Genomic DNA, 27,791 nt, shown 5'->3' on the forward strand with positions numbered 1-27,791 from the left:
ATTATGCTAAGTGAAATAAGTCAAGCAGAGAAAGACAATTATCATATGGTTTCACTTATTTGTGGAACATAAGGAATAGAAGGGAAGGGAGGATGTTAGGAGAAGGAGGGGAAAAATGAAGGGCGGGAAATCAGACCGGGAGAAGAACCATGAGAGACTATGGACTTTGGGAAACAAACTGAGGGTTTCAGAGGGGAGGGGGTGGGAGGGGTTAGCTTGGTGATGGGTATTAAGGAGGGCACGTATTGCATGGAGCACTGGGTGTTATATGCAAACAATGAATCATGGAACACTACAGCAAAAACTAATGATGTACTGTATGGTGACTAACATAACATAATAAAAATAAATAAATAAATAAAAATTAAAATTAAAAAAATTACAAATTAAAAAAATTAAAAATAAAAACAACAAATCACTCTGCCCCTTATCAGCTGTGTAAGCAAATCCTTTATACCATCCTACACCAGCCCTGATGGCATAAAACCTGGGATTTGGGCCACGGGGCTGGGTTTTAATCCTGGTTCTAGCACGTGGCACATGGCATGTAGCGCATTTGGGCAAGACGCTAACATCTGTTAAGTCTTAGCATCCATACCTGTAAACTGAGGGAAACGACAGTACCTTCTTCCTGGTGTAGCCCTGAGGACTGGCGAGGTAATAGGACATTCACGATGATGCCATGGCCGTCTGAGGCTCAGCTTCGCCATCTCCGGACTGCTGTGAGGATGGAAAGAAAGGCTGTGTGTGAGGTCCCTAGCACTGTCCGTGGCAGCATGAGTGACTCAGCAGCTGTTCTCCCAGTAAGGCTGGCTGGGGAAAAGGGACACCCTCATTCCTTCTTGCTCATTCTTGGGGGTTCTCTCTGTGCCTAATGATGTGCTTTGCCCCTAGCAGTCTCTAGGTTAGTATCTGTGAAGAGCAGAACACCACTTCCGGGAGCAGGTTAACCAAGATCCGGCCAGCCCACATCTCCTGAGCCCAAATCTTCCAGGAACGGGGAAGATGCCACAGGACGTCAACCTGCAACTATTGAGACATGTTCAGAAGCTGTAAGGGCTGGGCACTACAACCAGAGTTTGGCAGGTTAGTATCTCACATTCCCCTGAATCCATCCATTCATTCATTCAGTCATTCAGTCAGTCAGGCAGGCAGGGAGGCAGGCAGGCAAGCAGGAATAAATGTGGCTGCTCCTTTCCTTCTCTGAGTTTACTAAACCCAAGGAAAACTTTTGTCTTCACTATTTCCTTCTGAAACATCAACTTGGCCAGCCTCAAAGGCCTTCATCCCAGCATTCCAAAAAACCAGAGTCATGAGGACTGACCACTCTTGCCAGACAGACTGAGGTCAATAAGCAGCACCACAGCTGACACAGCATTTCCTCTGCATACAACACAACCAGCCCATGGCCCGTGGAAAAATACGGGGCCTGAGGCCAGGTTCCTGCACCGTAGCCCCAGATGTTCTCAGTTTGCTGTGCGCCTGTGGGTGAGTCACATTACCTCTCAGAGCAGACAATGCGTGCATGCTTGTCTATACGTAGCTATGACACTGCTATCAGCAGAGCCCCCACACTCTGCTGGCTACTTTGTATTCATTATCTCATCTCATCTTTACAACAGCCCTGTGTTGGGATTTGAACTAGAGTTGATCTGACTCTAGATGCCATGTTTTTCAATTTTTCAAAAGCCAGTTGGCTTGTGTATCCTCTCCATGATTTTTGCCATGAAAAATGCCATGTTGCACCCCTACTATTATTTTCAAACTTACATACACTTATCTTAAAGGGAAAATATATTTCATTACCATGGAAGGAAAAAAAGTATCACTTGAGAAGACCACCTCAAAATGAGGAATAAAACAAAGCTATAAAATCCTACCCAGATATTAGTGCTTACTAGTACGTATCCAGGGCTCCCCAGAAAACAGATGATACTCTCAAATGGGGAAACCAAGGAGACTTTAACAGAGAAATTATTAACAGAGATGCAGAACAAGGTTAAGGGAAATTAACCTGGCAAATGACAGGGGCAATGACCCACTAGGGTAGGCTTGATAGAGTTAGCAAATAAAAACACAGGATGTCTGTTTAAATTTGAATTTCAGAAAACAACAAATAGCTTTTTTAGTATAATTATGTCCTGTGCAATATTTGATACCTACTTGCACCAAGATTATTTGTTGTTTATTGGAAATACAAATTTAACTGGATATCCTGTAGTCTTCTGGAGGAGAAGTGGTTATTAGAACACCACGGAGCATGGCATCTGGAGGAGAACCAACACATCAGGGAAGGAGCTGGGGGAATGAAGATCTGAGCTCTTGCTCTTCCTCCAGTCTTTCAGTCGCCTCTTGGTACTTCCCATTATTAGAAGAATCCAGAAGCTAGTGGGCAAGTGAACCTGTTGACTATCTTCCAATGGTTTCCTTGGAGATCAGCCTCTCAGGGCACAGAGCAGGGCAGAAAAAGGAGAGCGGACCTGGAGGGCAAATAGAAGATACCTAGCACACCCCCAAATCTAATTTCTTTTAGCTAAAAAAATTTAGCAAGGGTTAGTTGGGGAGGTGTCAAATATTTACTAGCACCCACCTAATACTTTCTCCTTCACTTAGCCAGAAGGTATGAAAAAGGAAAAACCTCCTCATGGAGCCAGTAGTGTTATCTAATGTCATGGCCGTGTACCACATAACATTACCTTGTGCCTGGCACACACGTTGGGAAACCCTGCTGTAAGGTCAACCACTGCAGGGGCAGGACTAGGGTCAAGGGAGTGAAGCACTCACCTTGCATGCACAACTTAAAGCAATGCCAAAAAAGTAATCAAGGTCAACAGTAATCTAATGCATGATTTCTGGAAATTGGAAGGGATCCTCCCCTGCGTCTGCAGAACTCATTTTACTTGCGTCCTCCTAATCCAGGGTCTGTAGGTAGCATGTGCCTTTGGTGGGCGTGGTAGTACCAATACTTCACACATCTAGGGAGTACTCTTTAATACCCCAATTATTAGCATCTTATTTGAAGTTCCCAACAATCCAGGAGGGAGCCAGGAAAACAAAATCATTCCTGTTTTATAGTCACGGATGGGTGATTTTAATCAGGGACCCGAGTTCAAAGCCTGCATCTGCCTATTAGAAGCATGCAAACAGGGGCAATTTTTAAATTTACCTTCCCGGAGCCCTCAGACTTTCATCTGCCCCACTCCCCACTGCACTCTCCCTCCACTGCAGAGCCCGCTCAACACCCACTGAAAGGTCACTTCTAGAACTTGCAGAGAGAGCCCCTCTTTACTGAAGACTCTTCATTGCCTACCAACCTCATTCGCTCTCACTTACTTCCTGTCTTATCTATGAAAGGAGCAGAGGGAAGGTACACTGAGGGACTAAACAATCATTTTCCACCATGTGCACAGAAAAGCAAAGAAAAGCTGGAGAAAATTTCTGAGAGAAGCAAAGAGAAAGCACCACATTTTCCCCAGAGACCTAGAAAATGCTAGTCTCGGTTCTAGACTTGATTCCTTGTTTGGGCCCCATCCGCCCCGGCGTCCTTCCAAACACCACCCGGCTTTTTCTTTAAGCCCATTGTTAGAGGTTTTCTTTTGCTTTTAACAAAGACAGTAATGAAAAAGCAAAAACCACTTTCACAGCAACCTAATTAATTCACCTATAGCTCTTGGAGTTTCCATGGCTTCCCTCCTATTTGGAGTGAATTTCCCCCTCTCCAAACAAGAGGTAAAATTGAATTATGAGATTCGTCAAATATGCCAAATAAATATTCACCACTGCTTCATCTGCTTATTCAAAACCACTCCTGGATATTTACAGATTTTCTTGTACAGACTCTAAAGCGTGTAATACTTTGGACTGCTCTGTACTTTCTGAGCTTTGAGCAGAGCCACAAAACACACCAAAATGTAGTTTTCAATTCTCTGAAAGACTGCGATTACTGTGCCCATGAATTTACTACAGGTTCAGTGATTTTGAGAAGTATGACTCTTTGAAGAAGATGGTCTGGGGATTTGTGAGTCAGACACAGGGTACAAATTCTAGTGTTGCCACTTATTTGCTGGGTGGTCTTGGGCAAGAAACTTAGTCTTTCTGGATCTTATAAATTAGAAATGTATAAAGTGGGAATAATATCTTCCTGGCAGGAGTTCTAGAAGAATCAAATAAGAGGGTATATATGAAGGGGGAATGAAGTTAGCTCTAACATACGGGGTTTCTCCGAATAAAATTTAGCCTAACAGCCTTCTGCATCTCAGCTATAAACAAGTAAATACATGGAGGAAAAAAATCTATGCTGATTACCCATCCCACCAGGGTGGCAGAAAATACACTAATGGAACTCCTTCCAACCTGTGAAGGCCCTAGAGGTCTTCCCAAGAGCACAGCATTCATTCAGGAGGCTCCTGGGCCTCATCGGTATGCTCTTATTGCTTCCAAGCACAGATGAGTGCAGGGGCTTTGCCGAGGAGGCTGACGGTGCCGGTACCTGGAGCTCAGCCCCCTGAAGAGCCTCCTCCCCACAGTCACTTTCCCCTGGGGTCTGTCACCTCTCTGCTGGGAGGGAATGGAGGGGGGATTCCGATCACTCAGGGAATGCACAGCCCTCCCTCAGTCTTAAGAAAGGTTCTCAACACCCACCTATGACCTGGCTGCTTCTGCCTCCCCAACCTCCCAAGCCAGAATCCTCTCTTTCCCTTGGAGACACTTCGACTCTATGCATACACGCGGGCCAGAGATGATCAACTCACAGATGTGTTTTATTCTATTTTAAAAATAGAATTAGTTGTTAAGATTTTAAAACTGGGTAAAAATAAACTTTGGTACATGCACACAATGGATGACCAAGCAGCTGTAAAGAGAAATAGGAATGATCTCCATGAACTGATTATAGAGGGATTTCCGGGAGAGGTTGTTAAGTGAAAAAAAGCAAGGAACCAAAAGGTGCATACAGAATGTGTTAGAAGAGACAAAAGAAAACATACATATATGCATTAATCTTTTCAAAAAAAGACTCACAAAAGATAAGCCAGAAAACAATGAACTTGGTTACCTACAAGGCTCAGATAGGAGGAACAGGGAGAAAGAGATGCAGAAGGGAGTCAGCTTCTCTGAATACACCCTTTCGCATAATTTTGACTTTCAGAAGCATGTTAATGCTCCGCATCTTCAAAAAATAAAGTGCTATCCACAAGGACTGGGGTCAGTCGGTTGCTTACACACTCAGGGTCAATGTGAGACAAGGTTTGACATGTGCCAAACAGTCCTTTATCTTGGGTTTGAGTTAGACCATCCAGCCCATACCAAGCCTAGGGCCAATGGCTTCCCTATGTCTTCATTTTGGCACCGACTCTCCCAGCAAGTGAACAGAGATGAGACCTTCCAACTCTCAGTATTTAAGGTCATGCGTTAGCACTACCTATTTTGCAGTGAGAAGGTTAAAAATACTTTCTTCCTTTGGAAAATCGACCTCTTCCATCCATTGCCCTTGTATCTCTAGTCCTTTATCTCACCCCACCTTGGGGTGAAGGGGGTTCCCACTTTTTTCCTTCCCTTCCTTCCTTCCTTCCTTTTCTGGGTGAGCTCACTGCGAATGAAGATGCATGTTCATCCTGGACCTTGCAGGTGCAGCATCTTCAAGGCAGCTGCGGGCTCCCTCTGTGCTGTCCCAGAAGACTTTACCTCTTTCCCCACCTTGTGTCCTTTTACCAAATACCATCTATTTGCCTGGACTTGGTACACTCTCTGTCCCAGGAGGGGGCAAGGAAGGGAAGTAATCCCACCCCAAGGGTAAATATTTTGGGGTGTTTAAAATCTGATAGACTAAATTCCTGCCTTCCTCCCCAACCCTGGAGAAGGAACTCAAAGACAGTTTGAGGACAGAACTCTGCGAAATGAAAAGCACAGGTGAAAGAATGCTTAAGACGATCCTTTGGGACCTGGTGACAGCTGGTGTGAGGAACATATATGGGTTTTGGAACCAGTCAACCTGGGTTGAACCCAGCTTTTCCACTCCCTAGTGTGTGCACCTCAGTTTCTTGTAAATGGTAGTAAAATTAAGATAAAGGTACTTTCTACTTTATAGGATATTTTATCAATTAATGAGATGATATGTATAAAAAGATGTATACCACATAGGTATTCACTTACTTATTAAAAATTACTTCTTCCCATCAATAGAGCTGGAAGGGAAGATGTATGCTAGACTTTTTTTCTTAAAACAAAGTCATTTAAAAGTATTCAGTATAAAAGCAATATATGCTAACTGTAGAAACATTATAAAGTACAGATATGCATAAAGAATAAAAATTTCAGGATATTCATAAGATAATCAAGCACAGATAATCACCATGAAGACCTTCCTTGATCTTTCCTGATCATCTTAACATTAAATACATAAGCATATATGTAGGTATCACTTATCTGGGTGCTTTTTCAACCTGCTTAACATATTCTTCCATTGATAATATTTTCAAAGATCCCATGATTTTTAATTTTATGGATATGAAAAACAAATCTCTTATCCTCACTTCTGTTGTAGAAGTTAAGATTTCCAGATTCAGAGTATTATAATTCATGCCACAGTGAAAAATGCTTAGAGTGGAGATATTTGCATATATCTTTACTAATTTCCTTAATATATCTTTCTAAAAAGGAACTGCTGAGTCAAAATTTACATTTCCCAAAGGCTTTTGTTTCACGTGCACAAATTCCCTTCTCAAATGTTTGTACCACTCTTCACCTCTCCAAACACTCCACGTGGATCCTTTGCTCTATATCTGTAGTCACACTGGACTATAGCATTCAAAGACACACAAAGACACACTTTTAAATTTCCTGGCAAGAGACAAGAAGTCAGCAAATTTGTATTTATTTGAGCTTATTTTTTCAGAACCGTCTTGCTTACCAACTGGAACATTCTTAAATAAATCACTGTCCTATCCAGATTGTGTGTCTTGGGCCTTTTCCATGAATACGGATGGTCTTCTCACTTGAACTGTGTCTATCTGAAAACGACTTTCACTTCCGAGCATATGCCTTTCCATGAAATCCCAAGTTAATACCCAAAAATACAGACGGAAAACTCTTGAATAGATTATACAGCCCATCTGTTTCCAATACTCTTCTTATGGGAATAATTTTATTTTTTCATAATTATAGAAAAGTTGGCAAAGCAAATTTACCTGGGACCCTTGAATTTTTTATTAAAAATAATAAAAGCTTCATTTTCCCCCAAAGAAACTCTGGTGTGTTAATTGAACAGCAAGAACTGCTGCTCAAGAGGTCTTGATTAGAAGGTTTCCTTTGTGTTTTATTTCCAGGGAAATATTTTATTTTCCAGACTGGAAAGCCATATCACCTTTGACTGTTCCCCTAGTATTTTTTTCTGTAGAACATTTGGTTTTCTTATAAATACTTTGGTCTTTCTTGGTTTTGTACCCGTGTATTCTTTCTTCAAACCACAACTGAGCTTCCCTACCCTTCAAAAGATCTTTTCCCATATCAAGTGGAATTCTTTTCTGCTCTGTTCTAAAAATTGCACTTGTCTTCTGGCTCCTGCCCAAAGATTCATTGCCCCAATCTGTTTGTGTTTAAGAGCTGAAGACCTAACAAAAACTGTTTCCTTCTTTCCCTTGCCACCTTCTTCCCTCCCTTAAGCATGCATTCAATGCTTAGTTTTGTCCACAAAGAAATAAATAAGACAACCCCTGCCTTCCAGAATGAGATGTCTTAACAGGTATGGAGTGATAAGACTATGTTGTGCTTATATACTGAGAGTACTTCCCATTTTCTTAACTAGGGAACTTTAAAACTTTTTTTTTTTATTTGACCACTTTAATATTCTTTTGGGACACTTTCAGCAGATTATCACCAGCCCACCAAGCTTTCCCTTTGCCTCTTTAACTCTGATATACTAAAGAAAAAAGTAAAGGGAAAGATCCGAGTGGACATTAGTCAACTTTTTGGACTGCTCAGCATCTGAGCTTCCTTCCTATGCCTGGGGAATACCCACCTTGAACCTTGGAGGTAGACAAAACCTGAATCCCACTCTAGAACCTGATGATGCAACATGTTTGCTTTGCCAGCCTCTCCCCTTGTTAAGATGCAGGCTTGTGGTCCGTGTGCCACTGATCAGATTCACACCCAACTACGGCTATGAAGCGAGGAAGCAGAGAACTGATTCTGAGGATAGGGGGCTGGAGCAGTGGTGGCAATGTCAAGGTCTTAGGGGCAACAGAGTGATGGAGCAGCAGTGGTACCCAGCGTCTGCTGTGGGTTGTGGTGGTGCAAAGCGGTCCCCTGTTTATTAGAAATGGTGAGAGCAGAGTCCTCACCAGACAGCTTCCTTGGCATAGTTTCAACTGGTGTCCTGTCTGCTTCCCAACTCCTGTTGTTCTAGCAGCTTTCCAGAGCCTGGACTCTGCAGTTCTCCCACAGAACCTGCGAGTGACCCAGCATCCCTCCAACTAATTCCCTTCCTTTGTGTGTGAGATCAGCCAGTTTCAAATAAGAACCTTGATGGAGGAAAGAACCTTGACCGAAAAATGATGCACTATGTCACATGAAGACCAAATGACCTCAGAGCTGCAGGATTGACTTTTTGCAGCAGCTGGAATACAGAACAATCTAGTTTCCAGAGGATATTACTGGAACTCTGGGTTCAGGAGACCCTGCCCCTTGGTGATGAGTGCCATATTTACATTGCAAAACTTGATTTTGTTTGACCAAACAATACTACCCATAGCCTCAAGCTCTTCTTGTACTTTTGACTTATATTCCTTTTCACTGCTTAAAAATGTAGTATGTAAGCATGTTTTGCTTTTTTGAGTCATTTATAAGAGCTATAAGCATAAGGATATTACAGTTGGCTTGCATTCATGGAAGCAGTAGGATGGTAGTAATAGCTTAAATCAGTACACTACAGCAGGTCCAGCAGGGCCCAACCCGTATGCCCTTAACACTCACCTCTGCACTCCTAAAGCTGCTGGTTCTGCATACCTGCTGCTCTCTGCCTGAGGGCTTCTGCTATGGGAGCCAGCTCGGCCTGAAAGCAGGGCAAGCCAGAAGTTCTGAAAAGTTAATGCTCCTGAAAGCAGCCCTCAGCAAACCATACAAGGGGAATTACTGGTACATAAATACCTCAGCTCCATCAGTGCCCCCCTGGAATAACTCAAAGGCACATTTTGCACTGTCTTCCATCATTCCTCAGTGGGGATGAGCCCCCGGTGCTACTTGCTCGAAAATACACCCCTTTCCTGTTTCCTTCCAATCCTCCTCTACCTCCCCACACTGTTACTACTGCTTCCTGGGATCCTCTCCCAAATAAGCTGTTTGAATGCACATCCTAGCCGCAGGGTCTGCTTCAGGGGGAGCCTTAGCCGAGACACCTGCACATCGTCAACGCTGTACATTCACCTGAATTTCACCTGTGTGAGGGACTGGCAGAGACGGCATGCATTCACTCACACACATATCATACAATGACACTGCTTTTCCAGCCCAGTCAGCTAAGGGTACAGGAAGTTACTGGAAGAGTGACTACTGCCCAGAGAAGGGGCAGAGCTAGCACATCTGGCATCCTTTCTCTGGGTCCTAGAGCCCCTAAGGGAGGCCACAGCTGCTGAGGACACTGTGCACCCAGCACGGGGTTTTGCTTTGTTACTGTTGTTGTATCTTCAAGCTTGTATCACCATTCCAGAAGATCTTGCCCTAACAATCTATACACTGCTATTAACTCAAATGTTGCAAACACCTGGCTCTCCTGAATGTTCCTGATTGCAACTCAGCATCACCAAAGGTCACAACCTCCTCTTGCAGGGTCGGAGGGGGTGGGGGTAGAAATTGGGTCAGTGCCCAGGATCCCTAAACAACATCCCTGCCTGTAAGTCTCCAGGATCACAGGAAGCCCTTTCTCCCTAGTGATTTCTCCCATTTGGAAAACCCCGCAGCAGGTGGAGGAGAGGAGGAATGAGGCCACATAAGGGCAGCCTGAGTAGTGGGTGGCTCACTGCTTGGGGGGACGGGCTCAGAGTTCACATTAGCAGTCACATTGGGTGTAATGTCACATTAGCTCCATTCACTCTCTGTGCCGTTCCCCCTCCATCACTGCTTATCTGGGTCAAAGCATCAACCCACCTCATCCTGCAGCCTGCCTCAACTCCACTGTGGGCATGACTGAATTCAATCCTTAAGATAAACAAAACAAAACAACACACACACACACATACACACACACATACTCACACAAACTTTGTTCCTGATAACCAACTGGATAAACAGGTTCATGCAATGCCAAGACTCCAATTCAATATCTGAGAGACTGTGCTAGTTGGAAAGGCAGGACTATCTTAAATTAAAGCATGTCCTTTGATTTTTCCCCTCAACAAAATACGAACTGTCGCTAAAACAAAACTGCCCAGGATGATTTAACAGCCTTCTTAAATCAGCTTCAAATTTATTCAAGTATCTGGAGTGAGAACTGCAGGAAACAGGCTTCTGAACTCTTCCGAAGGACAAACAGGCTCCCAGGTTGGACACATTGCCCTGGTGGGTGCTGTCATTTCAGGAGCTATCATTTCTGATCAATGTTGTTTCTGCCGAGACAGCCCTGGTGCCAGGCCACTGCCAACACTGACGACTGATGTGACCTCAGCCCCTGTTCTGGAAAGTCCCTTGAGCCTCAATTAGTCCAAGTGTCTCCTTTTACCAGTTGGAACAAGGACATTGCCAAAGTCACACAGGCAACAAGTCGAAACCAGAGGCCTCCTCACTCACAGGCTCTAAGGATCCTGGCTTCCAGCAGGATCTCTCGATTTTGACGCTACGACATTCAGGGCTGGAAGATTCTTTGTTGTGGGCCTTGTCTTGTGCTTTGCAGGATGGTCAGCAGCATCCCTTCCCTCCACCGTTAGATGTCTATGGCCCCAGCTATGACAACCAAAACTATCTCTAGACATTGCCAAATATCACCCCCGGCTGAGAACTACTGGCTTAGGGCAAAAATTGCAAACTGGTACCACAAGGGCTAAACTTGGCTCAGCTATGTTTTGCTCGTCCTATGTGATATTTGTTCAGATTTTAAAAATCTGGGAGATTTCACCTAAAATCTGGACTTCTGGCTTCTCTTGAACATTTGGAAGACTGGGCATACATTCTGTGAGCACGCATTCTTGTGGGGCCAGGAGATATTGAAATGGAGTTTGTCACTGACCCCATCACTCTGTTGTGTCCCACACCAGACATTTGATTGGTTTCACCACCTTCTTGGGCCCCACATTTGTGTTGAAGTCTTCTCAAATCTGTTTGTAGTTTTATTTTCTCTTGAGCAAGCGTCTCAGCTCATCGAGGGCGGGTCATGTCATTTTCTCCTTTTGGCTCCTCTCTAGGGCCTAGCACCGAGCAAGTCATTCAGAAATAGTTTTCCAATGATTTGTCTAGAGCAACATCTCCCAAAAGATATCCTGCAAATGCTAGTTATGGACTTCAAGGAAAAGGGGCTAGAAGTTGACCAAGTTTGGGTGAAGCTGCCTTCTGTATCCCCATTTGGAGAGTCAAAGGTCACATTGTTACAAAGCTCTAAAGGGCCCTGTGCCAAAGAAAGCTCCTTGGCTGCACTTGACCTAGAGTGTCTCAAGCAAATTTGACCACAGAACCCCCTAGTCCCCTAGCCCTAATCACTATCCCAAGAAACTACTGTTTTATTGAACATACTTTGGAAAAGATTAGGTTAGAACTCTCAACTTTCGAAGTAAACACAGTTGTTGAAATGCTAAGTGCTGTGACAAGGTGGTCACAGAGTACTGACGCAGAGTGATTTTTCCAAGGAAGACATTCCTTTGGGTTACCTCTTTTAATTTCCCACACAAATTTGTAAAAGAAGTATGATCAATATCCACATCTTACAGATTAGAAAACAAAGCCACAGAAAGATTAAGGAATTAGCCCATGGTTACATAGCTAGGAACAGTTCAAGCCAGGATTGAAACACTGCCTGTCCAACCCCACTTGCTATGCACTTATCCTCTCTCTCTACATTGTCCTGCCCCCTGCGACAATGGGCCATGCTGTTGCTATGTCTGTCTCCCTCTCAGGACATGTACCAGGCCTTAGTCATGAAGGAAGCAAAAAGGGGATTATTGTCCATTCACCTACTGCTATGTGTGGGAAATAATACTCGGAGGAGTTTCACATGGTATCTCAGGCAGTTTTTCACACCATGCTTGAAAATTAGGGCTTCTGGTTCTTATTTAATTTGGGCAACTCTCTTAACCTCTTGGAGCCTAAAAGCTGCATAGCTAGTAACTGGAAAACTGGGATCTGAACAAGTTCTGGCAACAAGGTAATGTGTTCCTTCTACTTTGCTTGTTGCACAGCAGGAATACACCAATTGGATGGATGGATGGATGGATGGATGGATGGATGGATAAATGGATAAATGGATGGATGGATGGATGGATGGATGGATGGATGATGAATGGACATTATTTCTTGCCTACTTAGTTTGGGTAAAGCACCCCAATAAATTTTTAAAGAGGAGGGGCATACTAAAAGGAATAGGGTAGGATGCCTGCCCCTGAAAACCTTTTCTCCAAGGGCTGGAATCTTCTAATTTCACAAAAGGAAAGGCAAATATGCCTTTCTTATATTGAGCATTTTCAATTTACATTGGGATCTTGTCACTTCACACAGTCATTACTCTGAGACAGCCCAACCAACTGGATATGGGCCAATAAAATAACAAAGGAAACAAAACTCTCTGGGAAATCAACTCTTATCCCCAAAACATCAGGGAAATAAGAGGCTGAGTTAGCTAGAGGGTTATTTCATCCTGATTTATAGTATGATGCTCTCAGCTTATAAGAAAAATGGTGCTGATGGGGTGGGGGAGGGAATGCTCCTCCTTTCTGGTTTCTCTTGGACTCCATCTGAGGAGTAAATGCTCTGTTTACTTCTGAACCTGAATATTACATCCCCATCCCTTTACCATTATTCACGGTGATCTATAGCAAACTACTTTGGGGGAAAACACAGCTCTCTGCAACATTTTAGAGAGGCAGACAGCATCACTATAATGATGGTTCATGCAAGAAATCAGACAGCTTCAAACTAGGAGGAAAACCCTAGATAATATTCAGGGAAAGGGGTAAAAGAAATCACTTAGAAATTATCTTTTGGCATGAACAAGGGCTCAAAAACATAAACTACTTGATTTAAATTCCTTACTCAGTCCTGGGTGGTATATTCTCCTTACTTAGCTGACCACATTAGCCAAATGATCCTAAACGATCGATAAGATCATCTCTCTATGGATAAAAGGATAAGAATAGGTGAAATGTTTCTATTTCTAGTCATACATGATCATACTCATAAAGAGGTAAAAGGTTTTCAGTGTCCTATGACTAGTATCTTTTGGTTATGGAATAAGAATTGGGTTTTCTTGTTAACTTCCATTATAAAACCACAATTCCTATGAAGAGAAAATTCCAAGAGGGTGGAAAACTGTCTTAAAGGAATTGATGAGAGAGCAGCGCTGGGTCGCAGGAGTTGGGAATCCTTGGACTGTGTTGTGCTTTTGGGAGGCATGGGAAGGCCTGGCCTCCATCCTCTACACGTTCTGCTCCAGTGGCATCTCAATAGCGCTGCTATACTTCCCAGTGTTCTCTCTCTTCTCTCCCATCAGGTGTAGAGCCCTGACTTTTACCTAGGACAACGTCACTTCAGAAAGGAAAAACTATATTTCCTCATTTCCTTTTCAACAGGATGTGGCCATGTGACTAGACTCTGGCCAATAAGAGGTAAGTAGATGGATGTGGAGGACTCCTGAAGTCTCCTTAAAAAGAAGGATGTGGATCTTTCCCCCTCCCACTCATCTCTATCCTGCTACCTGGAACATGGGTGTGTGAGGACTGTAACTTGAACCGTGAGAATGAGGGCTGATCCTCACCTAGGTGAGGCACAGAGCTGGGAGGAACACTGATCCTTGGTGACCTTGTAGAGACGCTATCTTATTTAAGCCACTTCTTTCTTGTTGTTATTTGTAGCTGAATTTACTACTTTATCATCACTTTCACAGGGAAGCCTTCTCTGACCCTCTAGGCAGCACCTTATATTTCTTCTTTACAGCACTGGTAAATTACTTAATTACTTATTTAATATTTTTGGTTTAATATTTGTAGCAGAGACCCTCTTGGAACTCCTCCCTGCCATGCGCAAAGATCCATCTGCGTTACACTGAAGCACCTGTCACATTTTCAGGATAGCTTGGTCGAGCCACTGACTCCAAAACAACCCCACACAGGGCAGACCAGAGGGGCAGATGGTTAGCGCCCCCCCCACCAACAGCCCTAGACCAAGGACTGACAGGAGCTGGTAGGCACTGCATTTACCTTGCCTCCTGATTAGGATGCCTTTGAGGTGTCCTCTACACCATCATCTAGAGTTCTCCAGCAGGATTTAACCTGAGCCAATGACAGTGGTAACCCGCTGGATAAACGCATCTTCTCTTTTTGGTCTCATTTCCACAGACCCCTATTTCCTGGAATCACCACTCAAATAAGTCATTTGCATTCAGAAATTTGAATGAAGAAAGGTTTGCTTCTGGGGAACCCAACCTCAACCAATATGTATCTCCCTGGGAGGAATGCTGCCCCGTTAGGACCAAGAATATGTTTGTCTTATTCACCATTCTACCTGCAGTATTAGCAATAGCCCAAGGCCAGCACTCAAAAGGTGATGAATAAATGTCAGTTCACTTTCTTCTCTCCTCTGACACATCTAGAGTTAGCCGGCTATGACTGGTCCTACGAGATATAATTAGGAAGCTTACTCTACCACATTCAGGATGGGCTGCACACCTATCCAGTACTTCTCTGAAAATATTTCTGTGCCCATGGCAATCACACTCCATTATCTTTTAAATTACACCAACACAAACTATAGGAAATTATAGCACATGTCCTTCCTTATGAGCCCTTGGATTTTACTAAGATTTTTCAATGGCCAGGATCTCCTACGTTTTTTCACCATTGACCTTCTAAATTTGTCTCCCTCCCCCAACCCATTCCATGGCATTTTGAAACTATAACAGCATATAAAACTATAGATTTTATAGCATAGTGGGTAAATATCCACATTTTGGACTCAAATGGCTCCCACTTTAAATCCTGTCTCTGCCACAGACAAAGTTGGTGACCTTGGGAAAGTTACTCAGTTTCTATTAAAAATTTTCTCCCATGTAGGATAGGAATAATAGTACCTATGGTACAGGATTATTTCGTAGATTAAATAATATAATGTATGTATAATAAATGACCCTACTTGTATTGAGGAAAATACAAGAGAATAAATATAATTTTTTAAAAAACATTTTTTTTAAGAGAGAGAGAATGGGGAGGGGCAGAGGGAGAGAGGATCTCAAGTGGGCTTTATGCCCAGCGTGGAGCCGACTCGGGGCTCGATCCCACAACCCTGAAATCATGACCTGAACAGAAATCATGAGTCTGACGCTTAGCTAACTGAGCCACCCAGGCACCCCAAGAGAATAAATATTATTAAAGGATATAGCTGAAGACATTGACTGCTTGCCTCAGGTGACGTATTTCTCTGGAAAGTTACTGAACCATTCCAAGTTATTTAGAAAACGACTATGATTGTTTCCCATGCATCCTTACTCAAAGACCTCACCTCTGTTGGCCACTCCCTCAGATGGCCAGTACCTTGAGAGATTCCTAAATTGAGTCTACACTCCTCTCAAAGGCACACAGGGCTGTTCCCAGACCATAAAGAAATCCATAGAGCTGAGCTGTAATACTGAGTTCCACCAGAGGCGGCCGCTGTTTGACATTGCCTTACAATGTACACTATTTTCCAACTGAAGCTCTAAGTGAGTGAATGCCCAAGAAAGCAATTTTACAAATTGAAAATAGATTTATTGTGTTTATTTGGAGAGGTGCCTTGCAGCATGGCTTTTGCCATATTCCACCAGAGAGGAGCAGGTTTGGGAATACTTAACAATTCACATAGTGGTATATAGGACTCAGAGGAAGTCTTTCCTCCCCGAGCAGCACAGAACACGGTGTGTTTCCTCTTGGTTGTTGTGACAATCAGCTGCATACTAATTATAATCTGGGGTTTGTAAACAGCCAGAAGATTCCCTTGGAGGGAATAATTATATTTCCTTTAACATATAAGGCAAACACTTTTTCTTAAATATGCTATGTGCTGACTGCAAAGTAGATTTACTTTACTGATGCTAAAGGAAAACCCTCAGGATAAAGGCAAAGAATCTTGGTGGGACAGAGGTATTAGGAGGCCAATAAATGAGCAGAGAACATAAACAATCCCATGGAGTATTGTCATTCAGGGCATGAACTGGCTTGGCCCGTTCAAAGAAATATGTGTGATGAGATGTTAAGAGCATTGATGTTAAGACTCAGTTTCCTCTTCTATAAAGTAGTATAATGCTTATCTAATAAAGTTATTCTGAGAATCTTACTATAAAACATACCTGAGGTATCCAGAACAGTAGATACTCCAAAACAATATAATATACTGTAGATGTTGTCAGCCACAAACCCATATCCCCTTTAAACTCACCATCCCCTCTACAAGACAATGGCTTCCTACTGAAAGCTTCCATAGTTCTCTGCTTGGGGATTCTCTCAGCCCAGGTGCATGGGGCAGGTTGGAAGTGCCAGGGAGTTAATACTTCCAGGAATAGCCCTTAGCCAATCGTGCAGAAAATATAGTGGTAAATACCCATTTCCTTGCTCTTTGGGTGGGACAACTCTGAGGCTTATTCCACAAGGGTCTCCTGTGGATTTGAGTCCCATTCGTCCCTCTGCTAACCTGCTTACTCATGCACCTTGGATTGGCTCCTCTGGCTTCCTGATCTCACTTTCCTCCTTCCTGACAGGAGCTTCCTGGGATGACCTCCAAAATAAACCACTGGCACTCAAAGTCTTGTTTCAGGATAGAATCCAGCTTAAACACTATATCGCACAATGGAAACAGACTTCATAACTTGGACAGTTGGGTTCACAGTGATATGTTCACTATTCACTAACCAGCCTTGTCTACTCAGCTTCCTATCTGGCCCCTCTTTCCCTGTACAGTCACTGCCTCAGTTAAGGCTCTTCTTATTTATCTATTTATTTGTTTATGTCTGCACCATAGTCCCTAACTAATCTCCATGCTTCCATCTAACCCACCACCCACTGACCACCGAAGTTATTGTCCTAAAATACAGTAATGCCATTCCCTGGTTCTTTTTTTTTTTTTTTTTAAGACTTCAGTGGCACCTATTGCCTCCATGATTATGTCTTAAATTTTATAACCATGGTATGTAAACCACCTCAAAAGCTGGTTCCAACCACTCTTTCAGTCTAGTCTCCAGGGACTGCTAACCACAGCTGATGGTTAGCCCATACAGAACAAGACAGTGTCTTCTCTTTCCCCTGACCCCTTTCCATGTGTTTGAATGTGCTTGTGATCTTCCCTGTCTGAGGAACCTGGCTTATCATTCAAGGTCTAGTTCAAACCTCTTCACCTCCATGAGGACCTCTCCAACTCCATGAGCCAGTTCCTTCCTCTGGGCTCCCACAGTAGCACGTGGATTCACTGGCTCATTCATTCACTCAACAAAGGTTCTTCTGAGCATTTTCTATGTACCAATCATGCGCTAAGCCTCAGGGAAACCATGCTGGATAAAAGCAGAAATCACTCTTGCCCACATGAAGATCACAGTTGGAAAAAGAAAACAGACATTAATTATCAGGTGATCATATAAAAGTTCATTACAAATGGCCACGAGAGTTTTACCATAAAGGATGCAGACCCAACCTGTGGATACAAGGAATGGGTGCTTAAGTTGAAAGTGAAGTAGAAGACCACACCAGATGAAGGACGTGGCACACACATTCCAGGCACAGGTGGCAAGAGGGAACATAATACTATTTTTGAGGAATAGAAGAGAGGGGCAGGGAGAATGGAAGAAGAGGCACTTACACCATTCACTGTGTCATTTCTATTTGTTGGCTGTGTCCTCCCTGCCTCATGCTTGAGAATAAGCTCCTTAAAGGTAAGGACCATGTTGTCACTGAAAGTCCCATCCACCCCAGCACTTAGCACAATGCAAATAAACCCAAGTAATGTACCCATTTTATGGATGACAGAGTTGAGGATCAGAAAGGTTGAGTGAGTTGCTCAAGGTCCCAAAACTGGCAGTGGCTGCACAGGAAGTAGAATATACATCCATCACTCCTCCACTACAATCTTCCTTTAAACAGCCGCAAGGCAATCTCCCTCCACCTGCGCCCTCCATGGGGGGCGGGGTGCCATCCAGGGACCTGAGCCCACGGCAGATGCTTAACCCACTGAGCCATCCAGGCGCCCCTAAAAAGTCCAAGCTTTTCTATAAGCTCCTCTTCAAAGGGCTCATAACAAAAACCAAAAAGCCAGTTACTGGTGTGTGTGTGTGTGTGTGTGTGTGTGTGTGTGTGTGTGTGTGTGTGTTGGTGCGGGAGTGTACATTGATCTTCTGGAGGTCAAAACAAAAAGATGACCCTTTTTTGGTACAGAATCCTTTTCTGAAGCCTCTTTGATGGCCAGAAACGGTGCGGGTGGGGAGAATTAGCCATCATAAGAGGCTCCTGGTGATGCCTGGTAAAGAGCATCTGCACTGACCCCGAGGGTCTGGAGTGAAAAGACCCTGGTTTAGACTCTTCAGGGGAGCAAGTGGGATTTCTCCTTTCCCGCTTCCCAAACCTCTTCCCCTTTCCAACCGGTACCGGCGATTTGGGAAACAGCCCCCTTTCGCGTCTACCCCGCCGGCCCACGCAGATCAGTGGGAGAGGAGGCAACCCCGACTCCGGGAGGCATCCTCCAGGCCCAGACGTTGGTCTCTGTCCATTTCTCGGCGCTGAGCCTGAGCCGTAAATAACAAAGTACTGCGCCTACCAGAGAGGACACTGTGTCTTCTCTGCGTGTTTTATCCACGAGTCCTGGGCGAATCTGGGTTCTGTGGCTGCAATCAAGAGTCCGATTTGAGATTGGCTCTGGAACTGGAGTCAAGGCTCCGCTTGGGCGGGAAAGAGAGGCAGGGAGCGGGGGGGTGGGGCGAGTGGGGGCGCGGCTCTTGCGAGGATTACGGCGGAGGCTGTGGACCTTGGCGCGGCTCGCAGAAGCTGCAGCCATTGCACAGCCGAGCATCCCACATTCAACAGGAGGAACCCGCGGGAGAGGAGCCCGAGCCCCCCGCGCCGCAGCCGCCGCAGCCCGTGCGCCCCGCGCCCCCGTGCGCCATGGCCAAGGAAGGCGTGGAGAAGGCGGAGGAGACGGAGCAAATGATCGAGAAGGAGGCAGGCAAGGAGCCTGCTGAGGGCGGCGGCGGCGGCTCTCACCGCCTCGGGGACGCCCAGGAGATGCGCGCTGTGGTGCTGGCCGGCTTCGGGGGGCTCAACAAGCTGCGGGTCACCAGGAAGGCCATGCCCGAGCCGCAGGACGGCGAGCTCAAGATCCGCGTCAAAGCCTGGTCCAGTATCCCCGTCTTTCTTGCTTTCTCTCTTTGCGCGCTCGGCGCTCCCGGGGCGGGGGTGGCGGAGCCTCGGCGGGGCCGCTGCGCGGGGAAGAGCGGCCGTGGGCGCCCCCTCCGCGCCCTTCCCGGTCTCAGAGCCTCCCCACGGCTGGCGGCCGGCTTACGTTGGGAAGGATGCTGCGAGGTGGCCCTCGCCCTCGCCAAGTCAGATCTAGGGGTGACCGGAGGGAACTGGGAGCTCTTGCGAGGGGAGGAACGCGGTGGATGGTGGCGCCCAGCACCCGGGGTCTGGAAGATTGCGCTGCGGGAGCTCTCCGTCGGGTAGGACAGCTCAGCTGCCAGGAGAGGGAGTTGATAACACGGTTAAAAAAATAATAATAACCGTCGGCTTACTGTGTACCAGCCTTGATGTTGAGAGTTTTATGTGTGCGATCTTATTTAATACTTCTTGGGACCCGATGAGTTAGGTACCATCATTATCCCCCATTTAAGGAGAGGAGACCAGGGCTCAGACAGAGTGATTTGCCCAAGATCTCCATGCCGCTACGAATTGACCTCGCCAGGATTTGCTTCTTAAACCTCTGTGCTGTGGTTCTGCTGGGGCTGGCGACAGAGTGCAGGGCTGGGGAAGTGTGTTCTCTCTACCCACTCCTGCATTTTGCCCCTCTAGTGCCCTGGTAGGCAGAAAGGGACTGGGAAACAGGGAGTTAGGTCCTGGAGCATCTCAGCTTGGTGAGGGCTGAGGCCAAGCCTCCCTCTTCCCCACTAGTCTTCTGTGCTTCTCCAAAGTGGAAAAACAAACAACTGGCAATCTTCTCAGAACTCCTGCCCCCATCTCAAACGAAGCTCAGCAATCTGAGTGTCCTTCCATTCCCCACTCCTCCTGGGGGAACTTCAGAGTTCTGTGCAGCTGGGATTTGCTCTGGAGGGCTTAAGCCTCTCTGTGTGCTGTCACTATATGATCATTTCTCTGAAGTTCTAGGAGGGAGGGCTCACCCCAGAGGGTTCACTGGACCCAACACTCTGAGTTCTTTATGCAGTAGCATGGGAAGCACCTAAGGGGAACTTGCTCTCAGCATAGTGAGATGGACTTACCCCTTTCTCATGTCTGTGTTTTAAAGTCTCCAGTAGACGCTGCTCCCAAAAGCAGCAGTCAGCTTACCTGTTCCTAGGTTAGACCCCAAACCCGGACTCTGGGACCATATGCAGAGGCAAGAAAAATGCAAACGAGATTCTTCTCCCTTTCACTGCTTTGAGAGCAGGTGCAGGATTCACATGCCAGGCTGGAAGGCAGCTGGCAAGAGAAGCAGGAGCTGGTCTCTGACTCACTCCTCACACATGTAGCTGGTCACAGTTGCCTCTAAACATGACTCTTGGGAATTCAGGGTAAGGGAAGAGGCTTTTGCAAACTGGGGAACCCTGTACAGTTCTATTTTGTTAACTCTTGTGAACCAAGCTGATTGATCCCAGAAGGCAGAGCTTACGTCTGCCCTTTTCACCAACAAATCCCCAATGCTTAGCATAGCATAGTGCTTGGCACACACTGTGTCCAACATCAGTTACTGCTGAAGGACTAAGTCACTGCTGAATGAATGGAGTGAGAAAAGACGCTTGGACCAGGACTGTTGAATCCTTATTTTTCTTCATTTGCTGGTAGAAGAACGTCTGCTTCATAAAACTGAAATTATATATTGATAATTTTCCTTCCTTAGCCATGGATCAAAAATGCTTCGTGTGTGTGTGTGCGTGTGAGTATAATTTATGGCTCTCCATCCAGGGTATGTTCAGAGATTGAAAAGGTTGAAGCTACTTTTTAAAGAAAAGAGCATCATTTGCAGTACAAATAGGTCTGGGTTCTCTAGTCTTAGGCTAATTACATAGATACTGATAGGAACTGAAGCATTTTGAAATAATAAATGTCAAGATGAAAGCCAGGAGATTGCTCTTCAAAGCCAGATGCACAAGCCTGTTCTTTATTGGAGCTACACACACACACACACGCATAACACACAAATGCACACACAGACGCACGCACACATGCACACAAACACACACGCACGCACGCGCGCGCGCACACACACACACACACACACACACACAGTAGAATCATTGCAGATTCCCCACCCCGTTTGTTCAAAAAGCCAACCAGGCGTGGGGGAACATTTGGGATCCAGTATTGCAAAGGGCCCAGATTGATTTTCATTTCCCCAAGCTGGAAGCAGAGTTAATCAGTTTTGCAAGGGGGGATTGAAGTAGGTTTGTGAAGATTGCCCGCTGGGCCTTTCCTCCTCCACTGGGCTAGGATTGGCTGGCCAGAGATGCCTACTGATTGTAAGTTTAGCCTTGGGAGCCAGGATGACTCATTCTGTATTTTTATGAATCAGCTGATGGCTTCCTGGATGAAGGTCCCCCTTTTATCTGCTCTCTATTTTTAATGGAAACCTTTTATCATCAAATGGGATATGCTATTTGCTTGGAAAAAAGCATAGTCCATCCAAGCTAGTATTATTCAGACCTGGAATGAAGGTCCAAGTTGGTTGCTCTATAAATTTTATGGAAATAGAAGAGAAGAGGTACAGGGAAATACATGTTTTATTTCATTTACCCCCTCTCATTTATGTTCCAATGAGATAGGTATTATGGTAGAGCAAATTGAGGCTTGGAGATGTTGAGTGATTTGCTAAAAACATCATACAGACAGTACAGTTAGGATTTGAGTCTTGGCCTGTCTCTCCTTAAAGCTCTGCTGTTTTCCTTTTATTCCATTCCATTTTGTCTCTCTCTGTGGAAGAGCCACAGGAAATATGATTTACCTCTCTGGACCTCTGGCATGCAAGCTTGCTTTCCTTCCTTTCTTCAATGAATACGGCTCCTTTGATCTTTTTATGTCTGACTTAAGAGAACATTCTCTAGCTATTCCCAGAGTAATATGGCTTTTCTCCCCAAATGGAGACATGATGGTCAAATGCAGCTCAAAAAAAAACCCACTTTGGAGAGTGCAGGGTGGGAGGGATTGCAGAGTCTTCTAATTTGTTACAAGAGCATCAGCTTTGATGGGGAACCCCTTTAGTCAACCATTCACTGAGCAATTTACACAGCAAGCGATTTAAGGGACCATGCAGAAAAAACACGTGGCCTTTGTAAGAAGGATCTGGATAGAGACCCCAGCCACATCACTTCCTATCTGTGTGACCCCAACAGATACATCTCAGCTTCTCCAAGCTTGCCGTGCCTCAGCTGCAAAATGCAGATAATGCAATGAACCTCATGTCATTGAGGGGATCAGATGCAACAAAGAGACTGGCACTAAATAAACAGTAGTTGTGCCTATTGTCATCATTGTTGCTATATCTATGCCTATGTGATTTACTTCTTGACAATTTGATAACTTGGAGGCCATCATTTAAATCATGTATATAATATAGGCAACGTCATGTCACATTTGCTCCGTGATGAGGAGGGAGACCTCCCTAGACATGAGTCCCAGCCCTGCCACTTGCTAACCATATGTCTTGGGTCTTGCTCTCTAGAGGCAGAGCCTGAGATAGGGATACTTTTTTAAGTGGTCAATCAAGGGGGTGCTTTCAGGAGAACGGGAGCAAAGGATTAAGCAAGGATTTCGTCTCCCCTGGATCCCACCAGGAGTTCTGGCGCATGGATTGTACCATAGAGTCAATCTGACCTTGAAGCAATAGAGGAAGCCTTTGTGCCCCCGCATACCCCCACCCCGTGTGCGCCCCCCTGCCCCAGCCCCATCGGCAGTCAGGTATGGGCAGTGGGGGCATGAAGCCTTTCAGGCAAAGGTGGCTTCTGTTTGAGCTCCATTCCTCTGGAAGAGGGGTGGGGGTTAGGGCACCGCATTGAGCTAGGAGTTGCCATCACTTCCAGCAGTGGGGGCATGGGTGTACTGTCTAGGAAAAAGGGATCTGACTGAGGCTCAGACATCACCCTCTATGCCGGCTGACCTTGAACATGTTGCTTATTTCTCTAAACTTCAGTTTCCTGGTCTATAAAATAGAAATGATAATAGCACCTCCCTTTACAGTGTTGTAATGGAGTTGAAATGAGATCCAGTGTATAAAGACCTTTTTGGTGATGCCTGGCATATAGCAAGTGGTCAAGAAATCATAGCAATTATTTTTTAAACTATTATTATTTAAACTATTATTCTTGGTTTCCATAGCTACCCTCTACAGTGTATCATTCAAACTAGAACTTTTGGGGTGTTAAAGGGGCACCGATTAATAATTACTCTGGAGCAGGAACAGACTAGGATTGTTCTAGGCAAACTAGGGTATTGTGGTCCCTGCTAACTCCTAAGGGCCAGGTCTATGCTTTTGCTGCCAGAAGTCCTGTCACAGTGAGACTTCTCTTGGACGGAAGCTAGGAGGATATGAGGCTGAGGGTCTCTAGGCTGGGTTGCAGAAATATATTTAAGTGGCCATTAACAAGCCTTGTCTGGTTTGTGGCTCAAATTGGCTTGTGATGGAAAGGCACTAATGGATTGGGGACATTTATTTTCCCAGACTGATTTACAGAGAGAGGCCACATGAAACTGCTAGAATGAGAGCAGTTGGATGAAAAATGGTCCCAGCCAGTCATGGCTCTATTGGCTGATCTGAAAATGGGCTGAGGGCAGGCCACACTAAAGGAAAGCCAACACATGGTGGGATTCTAACATGTCACGGGTAGAGTGCATTGGGGTGGGGGTGGGGGACTAACATTTGCCTGGCGCTTGTTAGGAGCCACGCACTGAGTTGCCTGCTATGGACTTTGTTTCATTTTATCCTAATGACAACTCAACAGTATCAATATTACTATCTCCATTTTAAAGATGGGAAGCCGACATTCAGAGACATGTGAAGGTCACAAACTGCTAATCCCAGTCAGCCTGTTCCTGGACTCTTTACATTTGGGAAAATCAGAAAGACTCAGTGACAAAGGCACAAGAGAGAAAGGACTGAGAGACAATAAGGGACCAAGAGGTACAGAGAGGCAGACAGACACCAAGACTGGAATCAGGAATACAGAGGACCATGCATGCATTTGACTGATTTGAAGTATAACTGATAAGACTCAAAATGGTACAGTGCCGTCTCACCTCCCCCTGCCCCCCAAATGGCCATTGTATTTCTAAACCGCATCCACTTTCCCTCCATTGCTGATGTATGGGACCCTTTGGAGATCTACTTAGAATCAAATTGCTATGACTGTTGACCCGGAATACCCACGCTGACTAAACACAATCACCACTCCTTGGATCCACTCATGACATTCAGGTTCCTTCCTCTGCCCCCTTAGCCTCCACTGGGCTATTGCTACGTTGGCAACTTGACTGTAGACTATCCCCAAACAACATAGCATTAAAGTGTCACTGATAAGTCCAATCCAATGAAATATGGCCAATATTATCTTTCCTGTGTTTATTCAAATAAACAAATGGAGTACATGAGGTTAAGTGACATTGATGTTTGTAGAACTGAGAAATTGCTTGGAGGGTCCCTAATACCCAAGCCAGGAGCCACTCTGGCATGGAGATGGGAACAAAGTGTTCTGAATCACTCCGTGCTGGATAGAGATACCAGGATTTGACAGGAAAGGATGACTCTGTGCTGACTCACATTGAACCCTACTCGGTGATGAGGAGATGGAGATGCTGCTTCAGGGATCTTACTTATTCATGAAAGTTTGTATTTTCCCATTAACTGTGGCCTCCCTGGTGAGGGCTGGGGATAGTGACCATGTCTGCTCTTCCTCCAATAACAGAATGGACTTCTTCCCTTCCCAGAAATTTGAGGAAGAAAGGAAGCCCAGACTCAGTGCTTCTTCTGTTTCATAGAAAAAGGAGGTAGAGAACATCTTATAGAACATCTGGCATACAGTAGGTTCCCATAAATAGCAGCCCAATCTTAATTATAGGGCAGGTGACCCATGACGGGCAAAGGGAGTGATGACTGATAACTGTGCTCATCCTGCCCTCTACTTGCACCAGCTTCGGAGCAACAAAGCCCATTATCCTCCTCCATTTTCCACTGGACCCTCAAACCCTGTGAGGTTATCATGCTTACTTTGCAAGAGAGGAAAATGGGACTCAGAGGTGAAATGGAAAGAGCGAGAAGCTACAATGGATCTGCGTTCAGACCCTAACTCTACCTCACCCTGGCTGTGTGATCTTAAGCAAATAGTACTTCCAACGTGCCCTTATCCTCACTTTGGTGATTATGCCCATAGGAAGACTAGTTGAGAGTCTGCCAAGTGCTGACTGCTCCTTGCATATTATGGGTGTTCAAAAAAGGTTATTTCCCTTCCTCAGTCACTCAAGCTGTAAAAACACAGGTGGGAACTCAATGCCTCCTCTGGTTCTTGGTCCTGCTGTGCTCCTATTGGTACCAGGGAGCAGGGTGCTGGCTTTGGAATCTCATTCCCAGGGTTGGAATGGATTTGGACTGAGCCTCATGGGTGGCAGCAGGGATTTCAGGAGAGCTGGGTGTGCAGAACAGCCCAGCCTCTGGAATTCGGTTCACTCGCACTCAGAGGAGCCAAAATCCCATGACCTTCAGGTACAGTGCTGGCATGCAGCACTGAAAGAGAGCCCACCCAGGCATGGGGATGGCACCCCCATGACGCCAAGTTCCTGACACTTCCCTTAATAGGGGTCTTTTTTGGCATCTTGGCATTTGTCATAGAAGAAGAAGTTTAATTAGAAACAAGAAGAGCCTCTTCATAGGAAAAGGGCAGCAGCCGTGTAATCTCAAATTAGTTTGATTCCTCTGTGTGTGATCTCACACAGAAAATCAGTTGAAGCCATGGTCTTAAAATGAGTAAATTTAATGTCTGAAGGCCCAGGAGACAAAATATATGCTTCAGTGAAAAGAGGCTGTTTCATCTTCAAACATGATATTTTCTTGATGAAAACACGCAGTCAGCTTCTGTCCTCAATCTCGGTCTGTCAGTGACCTTTGATCCCTCAGCTAAGCCTCATCCCTAGCATTGTTCTGGAGCCAGGGGGGTGCTAAACAGGGCTTTCCCAGACAGGAGCCCCTTGGAAAGTGAAAGCATTGGGCCCTCTTACTCCTGACTTGTCTAAATGGCTGTAGTCCCCAGAGCCCAATGCAGGATAATTATCTTCTGTGAGGGGAATGCTAATGGTTCATTTCTTGGACTGGCATTGACTACACACCCAGACTAGGTGGGAGGAAGAATGCTTTCAAAGTTATAAAATAGTTAATTTCTGAAGTGAAACAGACCTGGATTCCAGTCCTGGATCTGATGGTTTTAGCAATCTGTCTGACCTTAGGAAAATGACTTCAGCTTTTATTATCTCAGTTTGCTCATCTGTAACGTGGGTATAATTACAGCACCTATGGGGTATTTTTTTGTGGGGAGGGTAAAAAGAGATAATATGTCTAAAGTACATAGCAACAGTGGTATATTTAATATTTGTTGAATGACGTCCTTGTCACATAGTATATGTTTAATATATATTAATGGTAGGGAGGAGATGCAAAGAATAGGGCATTAAAAAGTCCCTCCATACTTGATGAAGTTTTCTGGATGGAGTCCCTATTCAGACTCCAAAGGGTACAAGACCCTGATGTCAAAAAGTAGCCCAGATAGGATGTGCCCTCACCCCATGACATATGCAAGAAGATTCTGATGAATTCCTGAAGGAACAAGAGAGGAAATGGAGCCAAGATGTGCTGTGCTCCCACTGTGTGCCAGAAGCTGGGCTAAGCTCAGAGATCTTCAAAAAGAAGACCAGTCACTTTTGCTCTGTCTTCCCTTTCCTTTATTTCAGTCATGCTGACCATCGTGGTGAAGTTATCTCTGGCCTTCTAGGCTCTCCCCTTTCTTTCCCTTCCATGTTTTGTCTTCTCCTCACCAGGTAGCTTCATGTGCTCCTCCTGCAATGAGCTTCCTTCCTGAGACTAGGAGCGATGGTGGCCTTCTGCCCCAGATGCCTTGTGCAAGTTTAGCAAGGCCCAAGGCAGAGCCCCAATTTTTTCTCCCAATTTTCAAGTATCAAGGAAGGAATCTTACTGGCCCTTTGTGAATCACATACCAGCCTCTGGATCTCTCTTTCTCTCTCTGCCCGGCCCAAGGGAATGACGTGCTTGGCCACATTTGCATCTCGAACCCTCCTACCCTGACCTAGAAGAATGGAGCATCATGACTGACTGCCCTACTAGGAACACACAAAGTGTGTGTGTGTGTGTGTGTGTGTGTGTGTGTGTTGGGGAGTCGGGTGGGTAGATAC

General features: G+C 45.1%; 1 protein-coding gene across 1 annotated transcript in view; it reads left to right on the plus strand.

Moving 5' to 3' along the window:
* The first annotated feature begins 19,301 nt into the window (after positions 1-19,301).
* The window catches only part of VAT1L (vesicle amine transport 1 like), a 141,883-nt gene continuing 133,393 nt past the window's right edge, over positions 19,302-27,791 (plus strand). The window contains exon 1 of the mRNA XM_040633624.1: positions 19,302-19,531. Within this exon, the coding sequence (XP_040489558.1) occupies positions 19,302-19,531 (230 nt within the window). The remainder of the gene's footprint in view (positions 19,532-27,791) is intronic.

The sequence above is a fragment of the Ursus maritimus genome, unplaced genomic scaffold (genome assembly GCF_017311325.1).
Source record: "Ursus maritimus isolate PB19 unplaced genomic scaffold, ASM1731132v1 scaffold_19, whole genome shotgun sequence".
Taxonomy (NCBI): domain Eukaryota; kingdom Metazoa; phylum Chordata; class Mammalia; order Carnivora; family Ursidae; genus Ursus; species Ursus maritimus.